Source organism: Varanus komodoensis, unplaced genomic scaffold, assembly GCF_004798865.1.
Source record: "Varanus komodoensis strain SLA01 unplaced genomic scaffold, ASM479886v1 scaffold12, whole genome shotgun sequence".
NCBI classification, from domain to species: domain Eukaryota; kingdom Metazoa; phylum Chordata; class Lepidosauria; order Squamata; family Varanidae; genus Varanus; species Varanus komodoensis.
Genome location: NW_025335349.1, coordinates 13,124,601 through 13,149,465, shown reverse-complemented (window position 1 = coordinate 13,149,465; position 24,865 = coordinate 13,124,601). Strand labels below are relative to the sequence as shown.

The 24,865-nt window shown below is 40.1% G+C and overlaps 1 protein-coding gene across 4 annotated transcripts in view; it reads right to left on the bottom strand.

Moving 5' to 3' along the window:
- ZNF292 (zinc finger protein 292) overlaps positions 1 to 24,865 on the bottom strand; it is a 73,699-nt gene that overhangs the window by 37,308 nt on the left and 11,526 nt on the right. For all 4 annotated transcript variants that reach the window (XR_006413858.1, XR_006413857.1, XM_044421695.1 and 1 more), the window contains exons 2-5: positions 18,168 to 18,322; positions 17,935 to 18,013; positions 13,865 to 14,000; positions 362 to 564 (exon numbers count right to left, since the gene is read on the bottom strand). Coding sequence is in view for 2 of the 4 variants with exons in the window: in XM_044421695.1 (XP_044277630.1) it covers positions 362 to 564; positions 13,865 to 14,000; positions 17,935 to 18,013; positions 18,168 to 18,322 (573 nt within the window). In the remaining 2 variants the exon portion in view is untranslated. The remainder of the gene's footprint in view (positions 1 to 361; positions 565 to 13,864; positions 14,001 to 17,934; positions 18,014 to 18,167; positions 18,323 to 24,865) is intronic.

The following is a 24,865-nucleotide window of genomic DNA, read 5'->3' as shown; positions in this document are numbered from 1 at the left end:
CATGCACTTATAAGACTTTTCTATGCTTACTTGTAATTTATAGCCTGGTCTATGCAAAAAGCATATGGATGACCATAGGTATGCTACTTAGGAGACTACTGTTGGTTAATGTGAGAAACAGAAACATTCCTGCAAAACAGTAAACTTATCAGTAACATCTTAAAGAGTCCAGGAGTTCTCTCTTATATTTTGTGGACTGTTTCAAGGTTAAATATTAAGGAAGTGCTGTGCACACATAATTCTTTCTTCAGATATGCCCCAATGCACCACCCTTAAACAGTGTTTCTGATCATCTCTGCCCTTCACAGAATGCACTTCCAACAGTGACGCTCTGAGAAATAGTCACATAAAGCATACTCACCTCCTGCATTAGCTTTTCGTTTGGTGATCCAGAACAAAGACAGACTAGATAGGTTTGTTTAAAATTGCCTTTGCTGCTGATTTCTGGGTGGTTAGAGCACAGTTTTGCTAGGGCAGTTGCTTGAGTTAATTGCTTTGATTTCATCAAATGTTTAATACGTATATCCAGTAGCATAGGGCCTTCAAAGGCTAAAAATTCATTCACTGAAAAACAGATAATTAAACAGGCTGTCATTTCTCAATGCAACAGATATAACAAATCAATGCAACAGATATAACAAATCTGCATAACAATATTTACCATGAAATGCAAACTCACAGAACAACTTTGAGAGAGCCATTTTTGAAATACATAACCATATCTCTCTTTAAATATGATTTCCTTTATGGATTAACTACAGACAATAGTTCAATAAACTCAAATGGCCTGGATAAGACTACAGACAATCTGTTTCAAAGTCAGTAGTGAAAGAACAAGAGCCTCAACTCTTTACTATCCATGTCATTTCATAGTTACATAAAATTACAAGGTGTCATGGGATGCCATGTGCTGAAAACAGACACCAGCACATGGCACCCCAATAAGTATCAAGGATATGCCACTTAAGTTTCCCACAATGCTCTGGAGCAACACTTTGGCAGGAACACTGTGAAAAATTTAAACAGCAATGTCCACTGGGACCGCTGTTACTCCCCAGTGAGTCTCTGAGGCCAAATAAAGTAGGAGGGATTAACAAGAATGCACTTTGCTAAAGACCCCCTTAAAACTGCAGCCACCTTTGAAGGGAACATTCTCTGCAGGTCACTTCAGGCAGAAATATTAATATATAATATTAAAAATAATATTCTTACAAAAAAGCAAGTACTTCTTTAAGAATAACTCAACCATCCATAAACATCCTTTGCACAGAAACTATATGAAAAAACAAGATCAAAGCTATAAAAGGTTTAAATATGAAATCTAATTGGGCAATACAGCTTTATTTTCTCTCTCTTTATAAGTGTGTATTTGATAGAAAAAGAAATAACTATTATCAATCAACAATTATCAACAATTGAGGCAATTCTTGCCTCATGTTAATTACTTCAAACAATAGTAAAATATGTAACAGATGAATAAATGCATTTATACACAGAAGAATTGTGTACTTGTGTGCTCACAGTATGGGAGTGTCTGGTTCATTATTTCATTTCAGAGAAGCAGAAGAATGGAAGAGTACATATACCAAACCCCTACTCCTGATCTCTTCTCAGAGACAACTTCTAAACAGGACTTAATTCATGCCAACTATTTTGAACCCTGATAGCTGCAATATTCGTATTTCAAACAGAAGTTTTACCTTACTGCTCACAATGGAAAGCTAAACTACTCCCTAATTAGTAAGTTTATTTTGGACATCGTCATGATAGATTTCATTAGCGAAAAAACTGTAGAACAGTATGACTGAAGGATTGTTGAGATCAATTCTCTCTCTCTGCTAGTCCCCAAGGTTTTATCAAACCATGGTTCTGGTCTCAGAAATGGAACCCAGCAGAGGACCATGAAGAAAGGGACCAGCCATCCCTATTAATGACTCCAATTTTATTTTAGTAGAAAGTAATTCTGAAACATTGTTGGGAAAAAGCACAACACCTGTCCCTTGCCTGAAAGCAGATGAAACCACTGTTGCCCTAGTGCCATGCTTGCAGGCTTCCCATAAACATATGGTAGGCTTCTATGGGAATGGAATGCAATACATAAACAGGCCTTTGATCTGATGCAGCAGAACTCTTTAAATGTTTTATGTAATAGCAGCAAGTTAAACCTCCTTCCAAATGATATTCCTGGTTAAGTCAAAGACTGCTGTTCACACACCATTGAAATGGCGACAACTCAGCTAAAAAGGAGTGTTGAAAGAGATGTTTAAATTACAATTAACTAAATTTTAAATTCTTATTTTAAAAAAGGGGCAATTCCATGCTATAAAATAAGGAAAATAGGGGAGAGAGACCTTTGGAAGAAGGATAAAATTGGAGAAGAATCCAGAGGGTGTAATACATGATGTTACAACTTATCTATAGAGAGCATAAAGATACTACAGAATATTAAACAGGGATAAGCAACTAAAATTCTTTAAAAATAAAAACCCTTAAGGTAATAAATTAAAATCAATGCAACTGCAGAGGTTCCCCAGGCAGGCTGGATTAAGTAGTTTTAAAATATGAAAACAGATACTCCTACAGGCAAATTAATCACTCTATTTTTCAGACAACAAGCTGACAAAATGGGATGAATGGAACAAATTTAGTGTTATTATTAAGGCAACAAAACCACAATCATGATATGATTCATAGTCCACCCTCATCTGAATGCAGATAAAACATTACTTCCAAGGATTCTTAAGAGAAGAATAACTATTTTTTCAACTATTACACTGATCTAATCAAACTTCATTAGTTTCTAAAGTATTCTTAAGAATACTTTTTAATATAGAAATGTTTTCTTTTTAGATAGTAGAAACATTGATAAATGATGATACATTTATTAAAACAACTGCTCTTTAAGACATAATGTTATCAAAGAAGTCTTAGTAAATAATCATTACCCCTATCATTTAAATTTCAGAAGTCAGAATAATACATATTCAGTGACAAAGCTTGTTTGTCCTTTGACTGAATCTGTTGCATGAAAATCAATTTCAGTAGCAAAACAAAATGGTAGCATCAACCTATACAACACAAAACTGCCATCTAATGCAGAGAAAGACTGGCTTACTTAGATATGACAAATAACTATTTAAAGTAAGCATAGCCATGTAGCTTTGAACAGATCTTATAGAAATGTGATAGCAGAAAACAAATTATTTTCATTATTTCAAGAAGACCACTATCTCACAGTGAATCAAAACATTCTTGACAGTACTGCTTCCTGTCATTTCCATGTCACTGATTAAGAATACTTAGGCAATACGATATGCCTCGAGATGCACACATGCTGCCAGAATTTTGATATTCAGCACAGTAGTTCCCACTGGCTGAAGCTGTACTCACTACTGGAGTTTCAGTTTAAGAAGACATGTATTCATACTGTGGCTATATGTTCAGTTCTCCATAGTTGTTCCTCAGTTGTAGTAGGTCTAATTCAGACACCACAGTGAACCACAACTATTTCAATCTTAAGAAGCAGGAAGTTCAGTCTGGTGCTCCTAATCACTGAATCGGGCTTTGGCACAATTGGTTTTGTGACACCTGAAATGGGCCATACACTAGTCAATTTGCATCTTTACTTGATCAGTTTGGTGGCTGTTACCTTAAAATAGCTCAAGTTTCAAAAACACAAAAAACCAAGGTGAAGAAAGACACATCCATAAACAGCAGTTGCAATTTGACTGCAGTTCCAAAGAGATTTACTTAAACTGATATAATGAACAGTTCATGAAAGAACAAAGGCATGCTTTCCTCCTAAGAAACAGAAATTTCAGTGAAATTTGGGAGCCAGCCTTCTTATAAGCAATTGATTCAATATATACATAGGCTTAATGCTTTCTAACTGTGGAGTGTTTGTCGTTAAAAACAGTATGTGGAAATTGTTCAATATACTTTTTCTGTATCTAATCAAATATACGTATTGTCTTGTATACCTTCAGAATGATCCAGCAGCTAATTATATTTGTTATTTTTCAGCCTTGCTCTTCCACCCACAGGCCCCAATAATCCTTTAGGCCACAGTGTTTATCATTTCAGGTAGTTTTTCTTGCATTAACAGAGGAACATTCTATGCTGTCATTGAAATAAGATCAGAATAAGCCTTGACCTTTTAAAAATGTATATTCTATCTCATTTAGAGGAACTATAAGTGAATTAATATTAACATTTAAAACGTTAATGTCAAGGGTTTTCCTTGTAAAATACACGCTAATCTCTAATTCCACAGTAGGCTTAACTTGTAAGCAAGGGACACCTAAGACTAACTTAAATGTTAAGGTACCATAAAACTCATTTTAACTCAGTCTGCTCAAAGACATCTTCACCCACACCTACTTGCCTTTCTTTACAAGGATAAGCGGCCAATAACCCCACCACCCTTTCTTAAAGATATTTTTAACTGGGTCCTATTTTATTATTACACCTAATGCCCAAGCAGTATTTGGCCAAAAGCATTATACAAGATAATTAAAATTTTGTTAAAAGTATGTTTCTAGGCATTTATGAATTGCATTAAAGTATATCAGATATATAAATCGGTTATTTCAGTTTATTTCACAGCTGCCAAACGGCAAGTTGCCAAGAAGAAAAGCAGAGCAGGGAGAGAAACTTTGCTCATTAAAGGGGGAGGTGAGGACATTTGCTCTTTTTAGTGGTGCAATCCTTTATTTTTAGAGTACTGGCCCTACACCTTTCCCACACTTTTCCAAGTCTCTAGGTACCCCACAAAGATATGATCTACAACTTGTCCCCCTTTTCAAGCACATGATCTTCCACAAATAACCCAAGCTGCATAGCTCATTTGCAGTCTGGGCTGTAATGCTGGGAAAACTTGCCCAACGTGTAGTCTCAGTAGCCCACCCTGCATACATGTACTGTATCTCAGCACTTTGCCCACTAAGTGGTTAGCCAGCAATTTTTTAGCCTCAAAGAGGAAAGAAAAATCCTGATCCATGCTTGCAACTAACTGACCCAGTTGAACACATGAATAAGGACCGTCCTTCTCTGCCTGTCTTTCTCCAAACATTGAAGGACTGCCAGTCCCTTACAATTAAGAAGACACAGATTATGCCACATAATATCTTGTGACAGCTATATTATTCACCTTATTTATATTTCCCAGGAAGCTAATTACATGATGATCCTGAACATTAACTTTTGATCTTTCTTCATGGTACATTTATAAAATTGCATGGCCACATAGAGATACTTTCAAAAGAATGGTTTATCCCAGGAAAAAAGTCAGCTAACACAGGGGGTTCAAAAAGCCATGTGGGAGCAAACTGACAAGAGACTGTGGATACATCTGGAAATTTGAAAAACTGTCCTGGGCACCACCACAAAATAGTTGCCATGAACACATTGGTAGTCACCAAGTTTAAGGTCAAAGATGTCTGAGCCCTAGTCCACTATACAACTCCTCTGAGTCAACAATTTTGAGTGCCAAATCTCACAGACTGCAAACTCTTGTTCTCATCCACCCTTCTGCCAGTCAACTGATCTCCCCTATCTTTCTTGCTCTTATTCACCATCTAGACATACTCTCTTGCCACATGTACCCTATGCAACTATAAGGCATGCATACACACACAGTACTCGTTCAGAGGACTGAATCTTTCTCAAACCCCACAGAATTGCTCCTGGAACCCCACTGGTTTCCTGATCTTCTCCCACTCCTTCCTTGGTCTCCCCAGAACTGCCTTACCACCACCCTTCCTAGCATCACACTGCCCTCTCAAGCTGACAGAAGTCACTTCTCTTTCTTCTTCTTAGTTGCTTAGTCCACTGCAGATGGTGGGTGACCTGCAGTGACCCAACATCTTAATTTTCTAAGAATGTCTCTGAGCCCCATACTTGCTTTGAGGCACTTATGGGAAATGAAGATGCCAGTGACTGCAGGCCTTTGCTCTGCTTTAAAGCAATTGCAGCTGCAGGGAAAAACGTTTTTTGAAAGTGGGAATGATAGGACTCCTCACCAAGTGCCAGTGAAATCTTCCATGCCTGCAAGCACCATGTTGCCTACCCCAATCCCAGAAGAACAACAGTTTAATCTAATCATTATCATTTCTCTGATTTTTACAATCTTTCAACAAAGCCAAACATCAGTGAAACAGCACAAAGAATACAAAACAAATTCTACACTCGTTCCACATTGTGAAGCTGTAGCAGAGAGTAAAAATGTAAATCATGGCTATTGTTGGAATGTCCTTAATATAAAGCAGGCATATTTGCATGGGCGTAAAAAATAAACCCTAAAAATTGAAAGGGATAAAACCCCTGCCAAAACTCTAGAATGAATTTCAGGTCCTGCCTCACACAGTACCTACATAAACTCCAAGTTACATACCTTCATGTGAGAATAAATGTGATTATAAATGCATATTCTGTTACTGTTCTTTCACAGTAGGACTGCACTTCATACCAGGCTAGAAGAAACTAATGCCTAGTATGAAGTCCATGCATTATTAGCAGACCCCCTCCGATTACTAAATTTGAAATCTAAAAAAGGATCTCCTGCTACCCGCTTTAGCATTTTAACTTTTGCTATATGTTTTTGTACTTCTCCTTACACTCTATTATCTTAGTTTGAAGATTCTACAGGTCTTATTACCTAGTCAGTTGAGCTCAAAGAAATTAAAAAACTGTTTTATGTCAGTCACTATGGCATGTCAGCATGATCAAGCAACAAATCTCAAAATGACCAAAGGTGACTGATCTCCACAAGGACTGCCAGCAATCTCTCTTTTGCTAAAGCTATTTGAGTATATTTGAAAAATTTCAGGGGAGAATTATCTATTGACGGCATAATCCTATACATGGTTATTTGGAAGTAGATCCAAGAAAGCGCAACTCTGATATAGCAATAGTTTAGACATGCTTTCTTGGGCAGGGATTAACAATTGCAGATGTAAGGCCAGCTATCATCCAAAGAAAGGTGTTGATCATTTTAGTCAACAACTATCTGAACTTCTTGCAGTTATCCTCCCCCACATTTCTTGAAAAACCTCAGTCTAGCTCTAAGTCAGCCAGTAAACTTTGTTGTATAGTAAGATAACCATTATGGTTCTCCTGACATGTCTCACACCTGTAACAATAGATGAAGATTGACAAGTTAGACAATACCGTCTGGGATAGGCCAAGAATTATTTTGAGGATACAGAGTTGTGGTCTTCTTCCTACTCCCATGAGGTGCAAGTCTTGTTCCAAAATTCTACCTGGAATTTAGTGGGAAAGCATCCATGTATGCAACTCTACTTGTGATGCCAAACTTGAATTCAACATAGTTTAACTTGCACAGAGGTATTTGAGCAATGCAACAGTCACCAAATTTCTTGCATGATTTTTTTATTCTGTGGACTATGTATACATTTTACATTCAATATTTGTAAGTACTAATCACCAAGCAGGCCTAAAGCAGTTGTGCTATGGTATACTACAAATGTTGCCAAAGCTTTGAATGAAGAATATCACTACAGTACTAGCAATCCTGTGCCAGAGCAATCCTACAGACCTGTTTAGAAAATTCAAGTCTATTTGACCATGAATGATGCAGAATGACCAAGAATGATGCAAAGAATGATTTGACAGTGTCATTTAAAAGTCTCTCCCTTTTCTTTCTTAATAAAACAAAATATTTTTAAAAATGTAACTAGCATTTCCCCCTTTAATTTAAATATCCATAATTTTCAGGTGCTCATGTGGCAGCAACTATTGACATAAGTAAAAATATATATCTTAAATACTAAAAACAGCTTTACTTACATTCATAATTACCGAAGATTTTTATAACACCACTATAAAGTCTGAGTTCTCAAAGAATGAGGTGGGGGATCCTTGGAGGGCAAGTATGACTTTCCAGGTAGAAAGAAAAAGACAGGTTGCTTACCTGTAACCTTAGTTCACTGAGTGGTTGTCTGCACATTCACACCTTAAGACCCATTTGGGAAACATCTGCGGATAAGGAATTTTTGACAGGAACCCTCCCCACACTGTCCCAGGGGGAAATTACCCTTGTGTGTTACTGCTTATTTCCCCAGTTCCTTGCAATCACTTGTTACAGTCTCAAAAATTACTCTCACGGACTTAGTACCAACTCTGATATAGATTTTGAAGCAGGAATGGTGGTACAGGTTGTGTGACTGCACAGATTACCAGTTAAGAACTACAGTTGCAAATTAGCGACCTGTATTTCTTCTTCTGATCTCTGTGCATCACACCTATGGGCTGATCATTTACCTGTGGTGGGGGCTGGTCCTACCAGTTGGTTTGGTATTGCATTGTCTACTTTGGCAGTGTGCACTAAAGTAAGACCAATCTGATGTGAGATATACCAATTGAATATACTGAGGGTTAGACTGAGCACATGGAGAGATTTCATGCCCCTCTGCTCATTTAAGTACCAAATTGTGATGATATTCTTTGAGACTAATTGAACCAAACAGCCTGAGATGAGATTGTAAACTCTTAAACACATTCTGACTGTCAGCAACTCCAAGAAATGGATGCAATCTGAAGATTCCACAAGGTCCACAATCCTTGCAACTCCAAGAGTCCACAATGAACACTCACCCTGACAGGGATGCATTTGGGCTAAGGATCTAAGATGGGAAGTTTGGATAAATGGGATGCACACATAATGTTTAGAGGCATCTTCCACCAGGCCAGTGGATTTGCTACTTTTGATGATAAACAAAGATAGGTCCAACAGGCATCCCATTTGGAGGCTGAATACCTGGAAGAACCAATTTTGGAGCACTGTCTTTCTCAAGCATGTGAAAAATATTAGCAGTGGGAGGTACCATCAATCCCAATAACTGTTGAATACATATTGTGTGGATATTTATCTATACTGGCAGAGCAGAAGGTCAAACATTTGGCTCACAAAAGAATCCATAATTACCCCAATGAATTAGATTTTCTACATCTGTTACAAGTAGCATTCTCCACACTGAGGTAGAGACTGAGGTCCTACAGAAGGGGATGCATCAGGTAAATACCTATAGGAGAAGGAGAACTGATGCTTCTGTGGCCATCCAATAGCCTTGGGGGTGATAAAAGGCATTCATGGCCCTGAGATCCAGGAATGGCTGAAGTCCAATCACTCCTCCAGAACTGAAAAGTATCAGGAGTGGAAAGCGTCATGAAGCTGATACAATGAGACAAACTTTATGTCACCCTTTGCTATGAAGGTCTCTTCTTTCATCCAAAGATGGGGCCATGACTTGGATGGAACTGATAGGACAAAGGGTATCTGCCTCAATCCTATAATGTGACATATTCTTATGCAGATGGAAAGGGAGCCAGATAGTACTGAAGGTAGGGCATTCAGAACAACAAGCAAAAAGCCGGGGTGGTCAAAGATGGCATATGTTATGTAGGCCAGCTTCCTGTAGGGACCACAGAACTTGAAAATATCTTGTTCTCTGGGAACTGTTCAAAGAACTGCCGCCTTCTTCCAGAAGAATTGCTACATCAAGAGTGTTAAGTTTAGTGGAATGGAAAAGTAAATCCAATGGCCCATGGGATCTAGATGCCTGCTTTCCTTATCCATAGGGGAAGGGTGAACACTTAGTGACTTCCCAAGATGCCTCTAACAGAGTTAGGAGATGGATTAGTAAAAAGAACGCATGTGTCCTTCTCTTGTACCCTATACATCAGGGGTCCTCAAACTTTTTCACCAGGGGGCCGGTTGAAAGGTGCCTGTGCTGGGTGCGGGCCGGAAAGGTGGTGCCTGATCATGCGCATGCATCGAGGCAAGGTGAGGCAGGGGTGGGCAAGCGCTGCGAGGTGGGCGCACGAGGCAGCGGATTGCTCGTTTGGAGATTGTTTTCTCCCTGTGCTGCCTCCCTGTGTGCGGGGTGAGGTGGGCAGTGGCGGGCGCGCGTGTGGGTGTGGCAGGTCCAAATGGGCATGGCAGGCCGGATCCAGTCCCCGGGCCGTAGTTTGAGGACCCATACTCTACATATTCCTGTTTTTTCTACATTGGAGCCATAAAGAGGAGGAAGCCTTGCAGGATTTCTTGGATGGTCTGTAGCAAAGTTGGTACAAGTGGGATGTTAACAGGAGCTGATCCAAGCTGATTGTGTATGTGTGAACACAGTGTCAGATATTGCCTCAGACTAGGGGAAGCTATAGTCTCAGACACCAATTTTGACTCAGAGAGAAAAGCTGCAGAGTTAGGCCCAGCTGTGGGAAACAATTCCCACTGCCTAGCAAACAGTGAGGGAGAAGAGGCATGGGAGAATGAGACCTTTCACAACTGGTCCTGTGTCTCAGTCAGGGATGTTGCCCCTTTGAACAGGGCAGCAGCAGCAGGTCTCTGCCGGAGAGGATGTTTCAGGGTGTCTCTTTTAAGTCTGATACTGAAAGAAGAGGCACAGCATAAACATCCCATCAGGCACAGTGCCTGCTTGAGGGTCAGGTTTCTTTGCCAGGATCAAATTACCATGAGTGATCCTTCGCAGGAACTCCACTGTATTTAAACATACACAGCATCCAGTAGCCTCTACAGGAAAGAAGGCACTAAAAACTTGGAAAGCTTTCCACCTTCTTCTGAACCCTGAACTTTATGACTTTCCTTATGAGCTACACTCTGAGTGACTATGATGCTTCTGACATAACATTTACCTGGAACTTCACCATAATCGTTTTCTGTCAATTTTTATTGCATCTGTAAAGGGAAGTAACTAATTACAGGAATTACATCAATAGCTTATTAGGATTCTAGTCCTGCCTAGGTAGCCAATTACAAACCCAAAGGGTCCTTCACCCTTCTAACTACCTGATGCACTTCCAAGCCAAGAGACTAAGACAAATGGAATACCTACTCCCCAAAATGAAACCATGACTTCTGAAGGTGAAGCTGGATCTTGATTGCTCAGTGTTGCAATCAAGGCTTATGCCTTGGAAGTTCTCCATGATCCAGCTCTGTCACTTGAGGCTCAGGTGGCCTCAGTGGCCCACAGAGCCTTCTACCAGTTTCAGTTGGTGGCCCAGCTATGCCTCTATCTGGCCAGGGATAGCTTGGTTTGAGTATTCTATGCTCTCGTAATCTCTAAAGTAGATTCCTACAGTGCAGTGTATGTAGGGCTGCTCTTGAAGATGGTTCAGAAGCTGCCACTTGTGTGGAATGGGATAATTGGGATCTGTAGGTTTGAACAGATAAGCCAGTTCAGGTTCACCTACATTGGCTGCCTGTATGCTTCCAGGCACAATTCAAGGTGCGAGTTTTAACCGATAAAGCCTTACGTAGCTTGGGACCACAATACCTATCAGAGGGCCTCTCCCAATCACAATCTACTTGGACACTATACTCAACCTTTGGGGCTTTCCTCTGAGGCTTGGAGGGTGGCCTTTCTTTGTGGTGGCTCTCCATCTTTCAAAGTATCTTCCCACTGTGGCCAGCCTTGCACCAAACTTGCCATCTTTTCAGCACCAGGTTAAGAACATAAGAACAGAGAACACAAGAAAAGCCCTGCTGGATCAGACCAAAGGTCCATCTAGTCCAGCACTCCACATACACAGTGGCAGTCCAGCTGCTCACAGGATCCTCCAAGCTGCTGCTGCCAAAGCCCCTCAGCAACTGGTGTATGGAGGCATGCTCCCTCTACTAAAGGAGGCAGCACACAGGCAGCAGGCTAGTAGCCTCCCTCATCAATCTGTGAAATCCCTTTCTAAAGCCTGTCAATCTTGGGCTGCCATCCTGCCCCTTCAGCTCGTACTATACCTTTTGGGAGAAGACTGAGCCACAGTAGGAGTTGAGCACTTCTGTCTTTTCTTCGTCATCTGTTATTATTGTTCTGTCCATGGTGAGAAGTTGTACTCCCTTCTCTTTCACCTGCCTTTTGCTTTGGACATATTTATATAAGGGAAGTATGATTTTGGTGATTTTATTTTCTATTCTGTTCCTATTGACGTCTAATATGGAGTCTGCCTTCTTTACAGAAGCTAAGCACTGGACTGACATTTTCATCGAACTGTCATTGAACTACCCCAACGCTGCATTATGCTGCTAAGACAGCCCTTTAGGCTGGAGTCTTTAAAGATCTTTTGGTTACCCAGGGGCCTGAGGGGATTTATCCAGGTGATTCTTTTCTCTTGCAGAGTCAGTTTTTACTATACATTGCTTTAGCTGTTTTAAATTAATTTAAAATTCATTTTAACAATGCTTTGTTTTTATGATATTTGCATTTCATTGTTTTGCTGTATGCACTGTTGTAAACTGCCCAGACAGCTTTTGCTATGGGGTGGTACAGAAATGAAATTAATTATGAATTGGGCAGCAGCAGACATCAAGTCCAGTTAATCACTGTCTGTCCCTGATTGTGGGAACAACCCTGAAAGCCGCCTGAGCTGTACTTCAGCAGGTTGTGTCAACAACTTAGGCACCTGAATTAATGAGGTATCAGAACGTCAGCCAAGTGCAAACTTAAGGAGCACTCAGAGAGCAGTTGTATAGATGAAAGCACAATCTGTATCAGCTGTGGCAGCAGCATGAAGAATGGTGGCACAGACATTATCATCCATACAAGCAATGTCAACCCACAGGTGATTACAGACAAGAGAAGAGGAAGAACACCTTAGCACTTGTAATATGAACAGCAAATCACAACAGAGGTTCCCTAGTGGGTTACCACAGTGGTGGTAAAAAAAGAATTTGAGGGGGTAGGCAGAAACCTGCTGGGAGTATGCACATTGGGATGGTGAGGGAGGATGCCTACCAAGCATTCCTCAAGTATAGACATTTCCTAAATGGAGCACCACATGGGTGCAGACTCGATATGCAAGATGCACAGAGACCATGACCAACCTTGAGCTGAAGCTCGTTCTCCCTACCAGCAAACAACTTGCTAAACTGAGCCACAATGGATTTTAGAGGTCACTGTCACTACCTTGTGATTCCAACATGATCTCAGAATACTTAATTCTTAAGAGGTGTATTAGACAGGCTCCACCAGAAGAATAATGAGGTGGGTATTAAGGATTGACAGGGAACACAGGGAACATTTCCAGTATCCAAAAGCCAGAATAGTTTTTGGAGCCATGTCAAGGATTATGGTCTTCTGGCCATTAGGAAGAATGCCCTGAAGCTGCTTTTCTCAAGTATATTCCTTAGATAAGATGGCCTTTTGCTGTGAGAACCAAGCCTGTTTACTTTACTGAAGCAGCTTTGTTTATCTCCTGTCTCTCAGGAAAGAGGGTTAGAGCTTGGGTGTACTGACAGCCTATAAGCCAGCAGGAGAAAATTCTGAAACATCCATTGCAACAGGCATTGCCTTTTGTTGTTTGGAAAGAGAAACTGACATATCACTCACCTGGCAACCTTGAAATACTTCGACCTATTCAGGGAATCAGTGTGACCACAGATAAGGGGAGTGCAAGTTTTCTTTTGTTTGTTTGTATTCTGTATCTATATTTCATCAGTATATCAATACGCTGTCCTTGACAAAAATGGTTTTGCTTCATCCTGAGTAGTATCTCAAATCTTAAGTAAGTTGCCTTGGCTGGATCAGGCCACTAGAGATTAATACATAAAGTTTGTCTAATATGATTTTAGGGGAGGATTAGAGATGTTCTGCTTTGAAAGTTCACATTCAATAGTGGTTAGATATGGAAGTCCTTACATATAGCTGCAGCTTCTTGTGTGTGTGCATGAGGAACTAAGAAACTGATGGGCTGTGAGATGGGGGGGAATGGAAGTGTACAAGTAATTCTTCAAACATTTTGAGAAAATTTGGTTTAAAAAGAGCACGATATTTTAAATAACTTTTATAAAGATCGCAGAAACTGATTCCTCTTTTCCTTAATAGTATGAACTTACCCTTATCCTCATCCAGTGATTCTTGGGAAAGAATACTGCAAAGAATGGGATTCTTCCATGTACCATTCTCTTGGGCGAGAAGAGATAAAAAATGTAGTTGGCAGCTTCCATTCTGCATCAACTTTGTGTGTGCCATCTGGGAAAAATTACATGCATTATAAAACAGTAATGTTACAAACTTTATTCTTATAACTCCAATGCTACAAGTGCACCAATGCTGGGCATATTTAAGGGACACTGTTTTCACATGCTACCTTTTGGATCTTTAAAATTAGATCTTACCGAGTTAAGAGTTTGAAAAGAGAAAATTTTAATATGGCCACTAGGTTTATTTCATGATTTTGCAAGGTCATTGGGGGGTGGAGGATCACTGAAGTACTAGAAGTTGACAATTTGACATTCGATAGACATTCAAAGCCTTGTTGGGTTTATTAACTGCAGTATTTTTTACCTTCTGAGGTATGGTTAAGCTAAGATTTTAGTTACTCTTCTATGGCAATTAAGAACATTTGATAAGGGTACAATCAATATCCTTCATGCTTGGTGCATGAAAGCCTCTGGTTGCCAGTTGAAGCCCAGGCCTGGTTTAAAGTGCTTTTTTAAATATACAGTGGTACCTTGGCTCACAAACTGACTCTAGTCATGACCCAAATTGGTCATGAGCCAAGTTAAATTTCCCCATAAGGTTCAATGTAAATAAGGTTAATCCGTTCTGTAACCAGTTTAATCAGAAAAATGTGAAGCAAAGTGACAAAGAACAACAAAGATCACGCCCATCTCTCCGTCCCCACCTAAGCACAAGCGCAACCATTTCCAGCATGACTGAGATTGCGCCGGTCATCCCAGTGCACTGTGGTGGAGGAGACGGGCACGATCGCAAGCACACTGGGGGAGAGAGAGACGGGCGCAATCTCGGCCATATCCCCATCCCCACCAAGTGGGGAGATGGCCACAGTTGTGCTGGGGATGGGGAGATGGCCAAGATTGCGCCCGTCTTTCCTGCAGGAAAGCGTCCATTATCACGCACGTCTTCCCTGCATGAATGCAACTGCAATTGTGGCCATCTCCCCACTCGGGGGGGGGGGGGGAGATGGTTGCGATCTTGGTCACCACCCAACACAGAGTTCATGACCCACACCAAAATTTTCATTAAATTTTTGTTTGCAACCCGATTTGGTCATGAACCAAGGCGTTAAACAGTTTGGGACCTGATTACTTGAAGGACCACCTTTTCTAATATACTCTTACCCACCCACCGAAATCTGGAAATGAGGTCCTTATGAAAGAGCCATCCCTACAGGAAAAAAAGGGATGGCAATTAGAAAAAGGGCCTTCTCAGTGGCTGCCCCCAACCTTTAGAATGGGCTTTCTAAATTGGTTCGCCTGGAGCTATTACTACGTTTCGATGTTAGGCAAAAACTGTCCCCTTTCGCTGATATTTCAAGACCTGATTTTAACACCTGATTATGATAGCTTCAATCCAGCAATTTCCCTTCTCTCTTCCCCCTATAACAATACTTGTAATAATTAATTAATTAATTAATTGTAATTGATGTATTTTAATGTGGTTAGCTGCTTAAAGAGCCTTGTAAGGCCAATTCAACAGCATATAAATTTGAAAATAAAGTATGAGTGGCGCTGGCAGTGATCTCTGCCACCTTGCATGTCTTACTGCATATTTAATCTAAACAGCCTTTTTCAGTCATCTACATGAAGCACTGTGAAGAGATGAGAAGAAGCCTGAGGCACTATTTGGAGACAGTATAAGACACTGGCCCAGCCTCTGCCCCTGGAAAGACCCTTTAGCCCTTTCTAAGGCAATGAAATTCTTTCCATGTTGGTTCTGATGGGTTCAGAGTGAAGGCTCTTCATTCTGTGGTCAGAGGACCTCAGCGTTGAGATTCTGTATAATTCTATGGCTTTCCAAACAATGTTTTACCCTTAGGAGTGCAGCTATTAGAACTGTAATTGACGAGTACATAGTTTGCTTTTAAATTAGTGTTGTTTAAAACACTGTTGGGCACTACCCATTTTAGTTATTATCTTACAGCTCTCCCACCCTAGGTCTGCTAGCACATGCAGAAAACTTGAATGAAGAAATCTGTACCAAGGAGAGATTAAAAATTAAGCGCTCAATAGAAGTCTGACTCATAGTTCTGATAAGAATTCACTGTGTATTGGGGAAGAGTACAGAAATCAGAATAAACCTCTGAATGAAACAAGGCAGGATTAAAAACACCCTTCCATTCTGGTACTCTAAAATAAGGATGCCACACACAGTTCTTCTGCTTACTGGATAATCCTATTCCTTCACTAGCTTTTGGCATAAAGCTCTTCAGGTTTCATTCCCATTCAAATTATTTCATTTGTCAAAGAAACAGATGAGATTGTAACTGGGCAGTTAGATGAAATAATGCAAAGAGAAATGACTACTTGACTAGAAAATGAGAAGGAAACTATAATACTTTTTACTCTTTCAAAAATTGTTCATGTTTGAAGCCTGAACCTTAAGGAACTGAAGCTTTTATATAAGCATACACTGCTTTGACGTTACAGATTGTGTTAAACATGAACTAGAGAGTGCAATGTGTGCCTTTAAAAGGCTCTTCAACAGGTGCAGTATTACACGCAACAGTATCTCCTTGTTAGTGCGAGAGCTGCTTTTCTTGAATTCATGCCTATTCCATCTTAAAAATATTTGATGCCTTCTCTATTACCCCAGCCCAATCTCTTAAAATGTGTAGCATCATTTGGACACAATGCTGTGAAAACACTAGAAAAGTAGGATTGAAGTTGCATTTATCGTGTCTTTAAAACATGGCTGGGAAGGCCTTGAGGTATACTTAGGGTCACAACATAATTGAGAGATGGGAATATCTATATCTATGTATATACATTATCTCTAAGGACTAACAGAGCTATCAAATGCTTAATTCATTTCAACAGCAGTCAGAGAGCTGGAATATGGTACACTGATAGTCCAACATACATTGATCATCAATAAGGTCTAAAAATGATTTTTTTTTCTTTTACTCTTTGGCATATAGTTAGGAAGGCTTAGATTTCATTTAAGCCAAATTCTAGTCACAGTCTCATGAAACTGCTGTGTAATCTCCTTATGTGATTTCAATTCACATACAAAACACAGAAATAAGATAAAAATAATAATTGAAAAACTGAAACTATTATAACATCATGGTGAAAAAACCGAGTGGTGTCAGAGCCCCTACATAGTTCTTTGCATTGCTAATAATTTTAGTATCTTCCCCTGCCCTTTCATTTAAGCAGTGCAAGGGTAGTATTTGCAATTGACCAAGTTCATATGCAATAGCTAACTACTGGCTAGGCAAGCTACAGTTACTTGTGGCTCATTGGAGAGCTCATGCTACCTCCCATGCACCAAGCCCTTCTGCTCTCTTTCTGGATCACCAACCAAGCCAGGGGTGCCAGTTCTCTAGGATGCTGAGGAGATGCAACATGGTTTTCACTGAACAAACCTGAACATGGGTTCAAATTCTGGGCTGTTTCTCCTAAACCCAGAATGCCAGGTCTGCATATCATGATTAACGATCCAGGAATAAAACTGGAAGTGACAAGTATATATGCTCAGTCTGGTGTCACCCCAAGTGCCTATGGGATGTTTAGACCACATTTAACCATGATGTCAATGCCTTTACATTCTGGCTAATAATTTAAAAATTCTACATAATATAAAATTTAAATCACTTTAATGTACTTTAATTGTTTCTCTCTCAAATATTTAAGGTCAAATACTGCTTATTTCTTTATTAAATTTGTTTAAAGGCTACCCATTAGCATCATCCAAATACCTGCAGAATATTGGGATAAAAATCACCACACAGTACTTTGTCGTTTACTAAATACAAATAAAATTAATATACTGAATTAAATCACTTTCTAAGGCATTTGAAATTTTGTCAATGTGAATTACCTACAAACAACCTTATTTGCATATGAAAATTTTCTAGAACATATCCAAGTCAAAAATTTTCCAAAAAAGCAACTATGACTCCAAATCTGTGGCATGGCTATGAAACAAAGGCACACACCTGAATAAAGGACTGAAACTCTTTCCATTTATTTTCAGGCAGCTGAGGAGGCAGGCATAGCAAAAGTTCAGCATAGCTTCTGAAAAAGCAAACAAAACTGTGAGGTCAAAAAGAAATATAACTTCTCATTTACTCGAGAAAAAAAAATGACTATTCTTAATTTACAAAGTAACTGAAAGCAAAGCTGGAAAACAAAGATCAAGTACTAATAAAGCTAATAAAAATATACTCACAGGGCTAAGCGTTCAAGCACAAAGGTTACATTTTCACACTCGGAGGTCAGGTAAGGTCGTGCTTTAACATAACTGCGGATGGCTTCTGTGTATACCTCAAGCAAAGGCAAGGGGTCCTCAGATGTTTTCCACTTTTCTGCATATTCAAGAAGTGTCTGTTCAGAAAACACCAACATGGATTACCAAAGTAAACCAAAGCCACATTTCTGTTTCTTCCACTGAAGCCATAAATATAGGATGGAGCACACTCACCCTTATTTTCTTAAAACAACACACACAATCTTAGAATCTTTTGTGCGAACAAGACTTTTTCTCTCCACAGTCATAGCAGAGTGTGTAGGTATATTGAGATGGAATTTTTAGGTGCTACAAATCCTGACCACAAGCTCAAGATGTTATGACACACCAATCTCAAGAATTGCAAAGGTATATATGGAGCTGGGAGATCACATAGCCAAACTGTTGTGCAACAATAATCAATTGTTTAATTAATTTGGGATTCAGTGATAACTGGTTTAAACCCTCTGGTAGAAATTTGAAACACATTATTATTTCTTCTCTTTAATCTCTGTCTGCACTGCTTAAATATCTGCCTATGCATGCTGGAACAGATTTGAAGTCATGCAGGGAGAGGGGGAAGTTCCTTTTGGTTCTGCTGATGGAACTGCTTCGATCACTGGAACAATATAGTTGGATTCAGCCCTTTGGCAGCCAGATTAAATGGTGATAATAGTGATTTATGAGAGGTGCTATACTTCCACCCAGTGGTCATGCAATCCATGCAGCAGTTCCAAGTCAATCACTAGCATCTTCAAGTAAGGATGGAAAAAGTCCCATCAGAAACTCTACAGATTCCCTGACAATCAGTGGGCCAGTCTGCAAAGCATAACATGGTCTACTGCAGTGGTTTTCAGCTACTGGTCCATGGAGATTTCCTGCTGGTCCACGAAAAAGCCCTGATGAGGAAGCCCTTGGGGCAGCACAATGTCCTGTGGAACCAAGTGTCACGGAGGAGCTGCAAAGGGGCAGCCAAGCCTTGCTGAAAAGAGTACGCCACCCTGCAGTCAACCTTGCAGCCAGACCCACGCCATGGCACATGCCACCCCATTGTTCCAATAGCAGACTGTGCTGGCGCTCCGGAATGCCTAGATGGCCATGCCTCGTCAGGCAAGGCAAGACCACAGCCACGCAGCTTGGGGCTACTTGCATGGTGCGCTGAGGGGGCGGGAGTGGTGGCAGCATTCTCAGAGCTGTATATAAGGGCAGCAACTTGCACTCAGCCCGCTTGCTCAGCAATGCTGCTGCCACCAGGGGAACCAAGCTGATCCTAGCAGGAGGTAAGAAAGAGGCCTGATGCCACTCTGGTGTCCAAACATAAAATGCAATCATTGTCATAATTTTGGATATCACTGGAACAAGGACAGCCATCGCTAAGTTACAGAGCTATTAAATTGTTACTCGTATTTTCTAGCATATATTTGTGTGAAAAGAGTTCTTCAGCCTTGTCACTGATAAAAACCAAAGAGAGAAACAGAATGAATGTCAGTGTAGCACTTTGTCTCTGGAAAACAACTATCAAGTATTCTTGAAAAGAAGCAACAGCAGATTTCACATTAGCCTTATCTGAATTAAATACTGCTCTCTAAAAATGTCAGTTGTATTTGATTACATTAATTTCAATATTTTATTTTTATTAGCATTTTAAATGCTTGGTTTCTGGTTATTTTAGGGAATTATCATTTTTGGTATTATACTGAAAAACTAATACACAAAATACTATATCATGTATATAATGCTTTTTATTTCTGCCTCAGTGGTCCTTTCTCTCCCCCCCTCCCCCATATATTCACCAGTCCCCCGCTGTAAAAAGGTTGAAAACCACTGGTCTACTGTAAGGTTATGAAAAGTTGTTTTTCTCTCAAATAACCTCCACCAAGCAAGGTTTGGGGTTGTGTATTTATAATGGTTGTCAACATATGGCACATCTCTGAAGTTAAGTTACTATTGATGGGTTGTCTTGTGAACAATACTGGGCTAGATGGATTAACTTGCTCTGGCTTCATAAAAGACAGTTTCCTGTTTCAGCTTAATTTGGAAGATTGGAAATAACTCTTTTCATAATACTTTTTGTAATAAGCTTTTAAAAGTGATATTTAAAATATGTTGTGGAGATACTGTATAGAATGTAATTTTATATATAAATCATACTTTTTAAAAGTGTCTTTGGACAAGAATTCTTTGTTAGCAGGATTGGCTGAACCAAGCAGCAGAAGCAGTGATGAAGCATCTCAGCCCACAAGCAAGTTAAGCAACAGGGCAAGTAGATGGTAGAAAGTTAAAGGTAAAGGCTTCCCCTTGACATTAAAGTCCAGTCATGCCTGACTCTTGGGGGCGGTGCTCATCTCCATTTCCTAGCCAAGGGAGCCAGCGTTTGTCCGCAGACAGTCTCCGTCGTCTGTGGCCGGCATGGCTAAACACCGAAGTGCACGGAACGCTGTTACCTGCCCACCGAAGTGGTACCTTTTTATCTACTTGCATTTGCATGCTTTTGAACTGCAAGGTTGGCAGGAGCTGGGATGGAGCAATGGGAACTCACCCTGTTGTGCAGACTCGAACCGGCGACCTTTTGATCAACCAGCCCAGCAGCACAGCAGTTTAAACCACTGCACCACCTGGCAAGTGCCAGTTATTGTTCTAGATAATCATCTCGAACTGACAGACAGACAATTAGGGGAAGCCAGGACAAGGGCACAGCAATAAGGCAAAATTCCTAGAAGGGTAACCCTGTACAGACTTCAACTTGGAAACTAAATTCTATTTAGAACTATTGGTGCACTTTATAAATTCCAGAGTAAAAAGTCAGCAGGAACCTCCAGCTCCTACAGCCCACATTTAAACCAAATTATTAACAAACTAAACCTAACCTTAGAAGTTGGGCAAAGTAGAGGAGAGCAACACATATCTCTGTACTCTCTAGAGCAGGGGTCCTCAAACTACAGCCCATGGGCCAGATAGGCCCCGCCAAGGTCATTTACCTGGCCCACCTCAGAGCTTTCAGACTCGTTTGGAGAAAATGATCTCTGAATTAGTCCAAAAGCTCTGAGCCGGTGTAGATGTACTCTGAAACTCTTTCAGTTTCGTGGACTAGCAGAGAGCTGGCGCATGCACGAAACTGTGACAGCTCCATTCAACTGCACGTGCAATGGCTCTCTCTGCTAGCTCTGGCTAGCTCCTGCTGCTGTGCTGGTCTTGCCAGCATGAACTGCACACGCACCGGCTCTTCCCCCTATTGCACACATATGCTGGCTCTGAATACAGAAGAGAGGAGCAAGAATACAGAAGAGAGGAGCGAATATGGAACTGGACATTAACCATCTCATTACCCAAAAGCAGGCCCATACTTCCCATTGAAATACTAAGAAGTTTATGTTGATTAAAATTGTTCATTTTAAATATTGCATTGTTTTTTCCTGGTTTTTTGCACTACAAATAAAATATGTACTGTGTACATAGGAATTTATTTATTTATTTAGAATATTTATATGCTGTCCTGTCGTGAAAGCCTCAGGACAGCTTATATGAATGAAGTACAATAAAATAAAATATAATATGAATAAATAAATTATCGACCCACACTGGCTGCAGTTAAAAACATACAGGACACAATATTAAAACTTATTAAAATGTTGCTGAAATAAAAAGGTCTTAACCTGGTGCCGAAAGACAAATAACAATGGCGCCAGGCGGACCTCTCTGGGGAGCACATTCCATAGGCGGGGTGCCACCGCAGAGAAGGCCCTCCTCCGGGTACTTGCCTCCTAGAGGTTTCGGCAAGGGGCGGCATAGAAATGTTATAATAATAATAATAATAATAATAATAATAATAATAGTAATAATAATGTCTTTCATGGAGGGTTCCCAGAGGAGGGCTTCTGCTGCCAATCTCAGGGAGCGGGAGGGCAAATATGGAAGAAGGCATTCCTTTAGGTATCCAGGTCCCAAGTCGTTAAGAATTAATTCATATATTTTTTCAAACTATAGTCCGGCCCCCCCAACAGTCTGAAGGACAGTGAACTGGCCCCCCATTTTAAAATTTGAGGACCCCTGCTCTAGAGAGACTGCTTGTAAATATCAAGGAAGGTTAGCTTCAGTTTGGACCCTGTGTAGGCTCAGGTTTTTATGGCTACAAATAAGCTCACAAACCAAAGTTCAGAAATAGATCAATCCCAAATTTGATGTAACAAAAGATGGCATTCCCAACCTTACTGATGAAGTCAGTTAGCAAATCACATGATCCAGATGGAATCCATCTTAGACTTCTCAAAGAACCCAAACATGAAATCACAGACCTTTGTTAACCAAAATATTTAGTATGTCCCTAAAAACATCAGTCTTTGTACCAGAGGGCTGAAGAATGGCCAACATAACACCAATTTTTAGAAAATGTTCCAAGGGAATCAAGGTATAATAAAGGCCAGTTTGCTTAACATCTATTCTGGGTAAACAACTAGAAATCCTTATTAAATATAAAATCAGTAACCACACAGAAGGAGAAGACCTGCTGAAAAAGAATCAGGATGGCTTCTACAAGAGAAAGTCCAGTCTCACTAACCTATTGGAGTTCTTTGAGAGTATAAGCATACAGACAGGTGCAATCCAGTAGGCATTGCTTACTTGGACTTCACAAAGGATTTTGACAAAGTCCCTCACTAAAGGCTCCTGAGCAAACCAAGCAGCCATGGAATAAAAAGGGAGATCCCCTATGGATCACTAACTGGTTAAAACACAGAAGACAGAGGATAGGAATAAATGGTAGTTTCTCCCAATAAAGAGATGTAAGCAGTGCAGTCCCATAGGGTTTTGTATCAGGACTAGTTCTTTTCAGCCTATTCATAAATGTTCTGGAATTAGGAGTAAGCAGTGAAGTGGCCAAGTTTGCTGACAACACCAAACTATTTAGGGTGGTTAAAACCAAATGGAATTGTGAGATGCTCCAAAGGGATTTCTCCAAGCTGTGAGAATGGGCATCAAAATGGCAAATACCGTTCAATATAGGCAAATGTAAAGTAATGCATGTTGGGGCAAAAAATCCCAATTTCAAGTAGAGGATTATGGGATCTGAACTGGCAGTGACAAAGCAAGAAAGGGATTTTGGGATAGTGGTGGCAACTTGATCTTGGGGTAGTAGTGGATAACTCAATGAAACTATTGGGTTGGTGTGCAGCTGTTGTGAAAAAAGCTAACTCCATGCCAGGCATAACTAGGGATGAAAAAGAAAATAGAACCGCTATGACCTTACTCCCTTTATACAAAACTTTGGTACAACCACACTTGGTTTTCCATCGTTGTAATAATAAATAAGATTACATCCACTTCTTGAGATCCAGGCAAGCAGAACAGAATGGTTCTTTGATCTAGTGTTAACAGCAACACAAGAATTTAATCTGCAACCATGCAGGGTTAGCTCAAAGCCAATACAGACATTAAAGTCACAACTGCTTTTTCAGTTTTACTGTAAAGTGGGAACAGAAGTCATATCTGGATATGAACGCTAACATGGAGATAAGAACCCTTTTCCCAACTTTAACCCTTTTCCCAACTCTGCCACAGACCCAATTTAGATCAGGTTTCTGCTCTTTAACTTTTAGAGTAAAAACAAAATGATACATAGATACTAACTACTCTTTAGAGTCATGCTTGGTATGCCCTTAGGGAATGCGGGGGGGGGGGGGAATGGGAATTCCTTCCTCCTGGGGGGTTTCTCTATTTCCTGACAAGGAAAACACAGAAGAGGGACAAGGTGTATAAATACACTTTTAACTGTACAGACATATATCATTTTCCTATTTTCTATGTTGCCTTCTACTAGGTACTAGAAACCTTAGCTGGTAAATGACCAAATAAAGGATTCATTGAGGTACTAGAAACCATATAGAACTATACACAGTAGAGACATTTTCTAGTTTAGTTTAGTTTCCTCTAGAAAAGTTTTAGTTATCTGAGGTACATGGTATTTTTTTTATCCAAGCTAAGAATGGCTGGGTCATGACAATAAAGAAACCTACGTTTGAACCCCACAGTCACAGCTCATTCATTTACAATTTGACAGGAAACTAGACCCTATTTTACTTTCTGCCTTGCTCCTCTTTCGCTTCTAAGATTTCCCAAGCACTGTCCACATGCTTAAGCTTACCTCTATACAACCTAAAAAATCTATGCTTCTCTTTTACAAACTGAAGAGTTATATACTGAAAAGCATGTCCCCCCGTCCCGAGGTCAATGAAACTTACTCCCAAAGTAAGAGTGCATAAACAAAAGCAGTTTAGACACCAGCTCTAGAAATTCAACTGTATACAGACAGAATTCATAGTAAATTCTGGCTACTTAGTAATCCTGTATCATAAGTAAATGACTTTAAAAATATTAAGTATAATAGTAATCCTACTGAATATTTATTTATTTAAAACATTTTTATGCCACCCCCATCGCAACAAAGCCTCGGGGCGGCTTACAACAAAGCCTCGGGGTGGCTTATATCACCCAATCCACAAAAACGAAGACACTTTTTAGATTTTCTTTTAAGACTCTGAAGATAGCGGGTAAGCCAATAGGCAAATGAAACACAAAGGAGTCTCCAGTGAAACACCACTGTTATCAATTAGTAACACTGAAACAGAAATGTAAGTTATTACCATCAA